The 6,000-nt window shown below is 49.1% G+C and overlaps 1 protein-coding gene across 1 annotated transcript in view; it reads right to left on the bottom strand.

Annotated features, from left to right (window-relative positions):
- Positions 1-851: 851 nt before the first annotated feature.
- Positions 852-6,000, bottom strand: part of Edar (ectodysplasin A receptor) — a 28,243-nt gene continuing 23,094 nt past the window's right edge. The window contains exons 9-11 of the mRNA XM_075978866.1: positions 5,411-5,570; positions 4,071-4,131; positions 852-1,174 (exon numbers count right to left, since the gene is read on the bottom strand). Of these exons, the coding sequence (XP_075834981.1) occupies positions 852-1,174; positions 4,071-4,131; positions 5,411-5,570 (544 nt within the window). The remainder of the gene's footprint in view (positions 1,175-4,070; positions 4,132-5,410; positions 5,571-6,000) is intronic.

The following is a 6,000-nucleotide window of genomic DNA, read 5'->3' as shown; positions in this document are numbered from 1 at the left end:
CTGGGATGACACCACCAGTCCTTCCGGCCCCAGCTCTGTACTGCACCCCAGGCTCTACCATCCCTCGCTGGCCCAGGATGCTGTCTGGACTCACACAAGCCTCATTTGTGAATTCCAGCTACTCCCGCAGTCTAGAATCGGGCACGGACAAACTCCTATGAAGTCGTCATCTCCTTTTCTAGAGAGAATGCACCCGTTTGAAGGACAACAATCTGACACACTGTTACAGCTCTGTCTGTGAGTGATGCTGGAGGCCAAATCTGCCCACACTTCCGTTGGGCTGGGCAGACATGCCTTGTGCGGCAGTGACATACCCCCAAGTTCTTCCGCTAGTGACTGCAAGGCTTGTATCGTTGTGGGCGACTGCAAACACAGGTCAAGCCACCCCTGAAGCCATAGAGCACCCCAACAGACTGCTCCGTCTGCAGCAATGGAGGAAGTGGGACGTCTGTACTTTGTACGTTTGTCTGTACTAGAACCTTCAAGCTATTCTCTTCATAAGGATGGTCCCATTTCTCAACTTCACGAGACGCTGTTACCATTCTCGGAATTATTGCTACATTTTCTTAGCATCCCTTCATTTAGCCTGTTTGATGTTCTGGTGATATGATTGTAGCATGCCCTCTGTCTCCCACCAAGCGTCCCCTGACAGACAGGATGGGGTTCTTCACCAGCATCATCCCCACATGTCCATCTGAGTGATCAGCAGGCTCCTTAGGTCCACCTAAGGAACACAGTGACCTACCAGGAAAAGCCTTGAGTTTCGGCAGTCCGATGGCATCACTCACAGCTTGCAGTGGCCTCATCAGATCCCCAGCGGGTCCCAGGGAGGACAGTTCAAGGCATACTCCTCAGGAAGCAGCTGGGGGCGGGGAGGCAGGGGCCACGACCCCAGCCCACTCCAGTATGTCTGCACACAAGGACTCCACCGCATCCAGCCGCTCGATCTGTACCAGCTTTGTGAGCAGCTCCGGGATGCTGTAGCCCGCGGTGCTGATGCGGTCAAAGAGCTGCATGCCGTCAGTCATGCCCCCGATCTCGTCCCGCTTCAGTCCAAAGCTCTCCGCAAGGTGGCGCCACGTTTTCACCACCGCTTTCTCAGAGTTGTACGTGGAGCTGAGCATCCGGCTTGTCTTCTCAAGGCAATCAAACGGCAACTCTGTGGGGCTGAGACCTAGGAGAGGGATGGGCACATGTCACAAACCGCAGTCGAGGGGAGCTCGGCATTAAACATCTTCCAAGTGTTGAAAGGAATTAACGTATGCTCTGAGTAGTCTCTTCCAGAAAATAGAAAAGAAGAAACTATTTCCCAATCTGACACCAAAATTTCTAACAAAATATTAACAGAGTTCAACAATAGAACAAAGCATTATGGACTATGAAAAGTAACATTTATTCTCGGGGTGTAAGTCTGGTTCCAGCTTTTAAAAGTGAACATGACTTTCTGGATCTAATCTACATGGGAAGTAGAAAAAGAGAAGATCTCCTGAGTAAATTGGGAGCATGGGGACCATAGGAGAGGGTAGGAGGGGAGGGGAGAAGAAGGGAGGAGAGCAGAGAAAAATATATAGCTCAATAAAAGCAATTTAAAAAAACTCAAGCAAATTAAAAAATACTAAATAAATGTTCTAACACATGCTTCTTGGTAAACACAGTTCATAGGGTTAAAATTTAAATGTGACACCATGCCAAAGCAGTGAAGACAGAGAAGAGAAGAAAGAGTGCACACAGGTTAGAAAGGAAGGAATAAAACCCCTTGTGTGCAGATATGACTGCCTGGGTAGAAATTTCCAAGGATACTCAAAAGCTCCCGTGACACTGACATACACAGCAACCCGGATGACTCTCTACTGAATTATGGAGAGACCAGCTAATCACTGAGTATGTGCTCCATGATTCAACTTACAATAGTATTTTAAAATGTATATCTTACATATATGGGTGTTTTGCCTACCAGTACGGTTGTGTACCATATGCATGCAGTACACACAGAGGCCAGAAGAGGGCGACATATCTTCTGGAAATGGAGTTACAGATGGCTGTAAGCCGCTATGTAGGTGTTGGGAATTGAATCCCAGTTCTCTGGAAGAGCAGCCAGGGTTCTTAACCACTGAGCATCTCTCCGGCCCCCAATTTGACTTTTATAAAAGTCTTAAAGTGACAATTACAGCAATAGAAAACAGAATAGTGGTTGATGGGGCTGCAGGTGTGGGTTTGGGGAGCAGGAGAAGCCCCTGTGGTGGTGGAAGGGGTCGCCATCTATTGGGTCAGCATCAACATGTTGATCATGGCTTTTATGGGGCTGTGAGATGTCAGCATCAGGAGAAGCTCACCCAGGCTTTGCTCTATTACCTCTTAGCACAAAATGTTAAGAACACCACAAGCCAGGTGTGGAGGCATATGCCTTTAATCCCAGCAGCCAGGAAGCAGAAGCAGGCAGATCTCTATGAGTTCTAGGACAGCCAGTGCTGTTACACAGAGAAGCTCTGTCTCGGCGGGAGGTGAGTGGAGGATGGAGAGGAGGAATACCACAATGAAAACCTTTAAAAGAACTGGAGGACTTCGGTGTCTGGGGTTCACCCCATATTAACCACATTGGCATCTTGGGGAATGCGGGGTGGCTCAAGAGGCAGAGGTAGCGAGTATTAAGGTCTTAATGTGATTCCAATGGTCTGGGGAGCCAAGCCATGCTGGCCCGAGGGCCTCAGCCTTGGCTGTGTCTTATTACTGTGGCATTAAGAAGGACTCGTGCCCGGGCTGCCAAGGAGCACCTGAGGGCACAGGCTTGAAGATTCCACCCCACAGGACCCACTGGAGGGCTCTTCTTATGGTTGAAGCTCTAAATCAATCCAAAAGCCACAGTCCCATGGGTTTGGTGTTTCAAAACTAAGACATTCTTTGGAACAGACAAGAGCTTCAAGGGGTGCTGGAATTTAACTCCCGGACCATATTCTTCTGGGCAGCCAACAGCACCCACCATGCCAAGCTTGATTAAGTAGGCTGACCAGGCATGTACTTATGGAGCCTTGCCATGTTTCTGAAGGCAGCCAAGAAGAATTCTTGGCCCTGGAGTTCCTGCTCAGTGGTTACTTCTAACCAGCCTGTCCCAGCTCAGGGCCTGCACTTCTCCCACATGGGACAGGAGTGACAGGCAGTATAGGACCCTCTCCAGGCAAACAGTTCAACCAGATCAGGGTATGCGGAGGGATGCCAGCAAGGCAGGAGGCAGGAAAGTCCCCTGACATCAGCGGTGAGGGGTTTATTTCCAGGCTGAAGAGAAGTTAATTTAGGGCTTGGGTTTTGTAGCATCTAGGAGGATTACAGACTGGACTGTCTATGGTTCTCACTCTCCTGCTTCTCACCTGCCCACTGCAGGCCGTTTGACCTTGTGTGGCTGCTCTGGAAGGAGGGAGGAGCCCTCCAAGGCCAGGCCAGTGTGCCTTGTGAAACAGCTTCTAGGCACAGCCACAGCCTGCATGGCGATGCTGCTGTCAATGACAGAAAACACTGGCTCCATAGTACACCTTCGGATGCCCCGACCATGCTAGCTTGTGACGGTATACTCGATATTGACACAGGGACAAATCTCACGCCCATGTGTTTCTTAGACTGTGTCCTCACTGACATTGACTAAGTGTCATCGGTCACGTCCATGATGACAATACCTATGTGGACATAAGCACAGTGGCGCTGCACCCGCGTGCATGCTGGGAGTCTCCTGTCCTGTGAGGAAAGCATTATGGGGTGCTTTAGCCTAAGCCAGGAACTAAACTCCCCTCCCCCCCCACATCACAGGTCGGTTCACTTGGCCATTCTGATGGGGGCCTGACCACCTCCATCAGATGTGGATGGCTGTCCCCAGTTGTCCACACAGGGGCCTGGCACTGGGGGCTATCATCTCAGGGAAGTGTACCCCGAATGGCTTTTTCGTCTTTTGCTTGTTTAAGATAGAGTCTCACCATATAGCAGGCCTGGAACTGCTATGTAGACCAGGCTGGCCTCAAATTCAGAGATCCGCCTGCCTCTGCCTCTTAAGTGCTGGGATTAAAGAATGGTCCTCTAGCCCTTACCTTCAACAACACCACACACGTTGGCATATACATCCAATATCTTCTTCCTTCGGCTTTGAATCTATAAAGAACAATGGAGAGAATGTTCATCTTTAGAAAGGGGAAAGATGGTAGCAAAGCCTCAAGTCTTCCCTTTGCACTGGCTTGGCCGTGATAACAGGCATATCTGGTGTGCCAAGGTGGAAGCAGCCCAAACATACCAGAAGGAAGAATGTCCCTAGGGTTTCCATGCAGATAGCCTCTGTGCTCAATAGGGTACTACTTGGGTTTAAAGGCACACCAGTGGTAGAGCTATCATCCTTGTGTTGAGAAGGTTGACAATGACGACCCCAGTTGGCCACCAGGGCAGCCATGCATGCAGTGGCTAACAGAACTACGGAATGCTCTCTTCAGGGCAGGGAGCTCAGGGCTAAGAGAGGCAATGAGTGGCCCTGGGTGAAGAGACCAGGCCTGTGGCAGGCAGCATGGTCTCTACTGTGCCTAGAGTGAAGTATCCTGCAGGGCCAGCCAGATCCAGGATCCCTGCAGGACCTTTCTCTATTACCAACAATGTTGCCACATGGTTTGGCTGGGCTGCCCGAGGCACAGACACAAAAAGGAATATATGCCAGGGCCCGAGGGCACACCCTGTGTCACGGGCATTCCAAAGTAGCTTTAGTGATAAAACCCTTGGGACAATTTGTACAAGTGAGTCTATTGCTATATAAGAGCAGTGTCTGTATGTCTATCTCTCTGTGTGTGTGTGCGCGCACGTGCGCTCATGCATATGTGTTTACATACAAAACATCATTTCTTATTTTTAAAACTTTTTAGGATATCAAAATCTGTGGTCGCTCAAGACTACTGTGTAAAAGGTCTATTTGCATAATACTATTCACATCGTCTCATACACTTTAAATCATCTTCAAATTATTTCTAATAACACATGAAGTGTGCAAATAGTTATTGCATTGTATGGTTTAGAGATTAATGACAATAAGAAGTGTGTATGGTTAGAACAGGCCCAGTTTTCTTTTTTATCTATACTTAGTTGACACATGGATTCAGAACCCACAAATACACACAGATTTTGTGTGTGTGTGTAACTACTTAGAAATGGACTGTATATTTTTGGAAAGTTTTTCTTTTCCTATTTTCTGACATTTGCAGTAATTTTTAAAAAACTTATTTGTCTATAAGCAATACAAATAATATTTAAAAATCTGTTGCTTTGGTCTTTGTTCTAGCTGGGACTTTTGGGAGAAATGGCATCCTAAGAAGCTTATTCAACATGAGGGATCCTGTCTGATGGCTGTAAATTACTGCACCGGTGTCCCCTGGAGCAGCCGCCAGAGCCTTACCCCAGCAGACTTGTTACTGGCTGCAGCCTTCTCCCTGGCCAGGTGAACTAGAGACAGCAGGCATAGCTCTGGCGACCCCTGCTTGTCCGGGGCAGGCTCCTCATCGCTGTCCACACTGCGGCTCAGCAACTGTTCATTCTCAGAGGAGGCATCATTCTCACTGCAGAGACAAGCGGGACGCCTGTTAGTGGAGTCTGGGAAACCAAGGCCCAGACAAGCTGCCTTGCACCGACCTTGTTTTCCAGGTATGGAGAGCATTGCACAATGTCTTGTTCCTTAAGCATTTCCTGCGTCTCCTGAGCTCTAGGTAAGGGGGCACGAGGTGAGAAAGGGACATCCTGTTCCCTGACAGACAAGCGATTCTGGTACAGTGTGGCCTTGTAGATGTTTGTGTGGGGTCCCAAGAAGCAGTGGGGTCTGAGAGGCTGTGGACACCATCGAGGGCTGCCCCGACATCTCTCCACGCTGCCTTACACCATGGATGCTTGGTGAAGCTTCACTGAGTGTGTTCTAAGTGCACCTTAATGCCAAGGAAAGCCCTCTTGACCAGTGACCTGGCCTCAGACGTGTGCCTTGTGGGAGCTATCGAG

The sequence above is a fragment of the Microtus pennsylvanicus genome, chromosome 7, assembly GCF_037038515.1.
Source record: "Microtus pennsylvanicus isolate mMicPen1 chromosome 7, mMicPen1.hap1, whole genome shotgun sequence".
In the NCBI taxonomy this organism is placed as follows: Eukaryota; Metazoa; Chordata; class Mammalia; order Rodentia; family Cricetidae; genus Microtus; species Microtus pennsylvanicus.
This window is presented reverse-complemented; position numbering and strand designations above follow the sequence as displayed.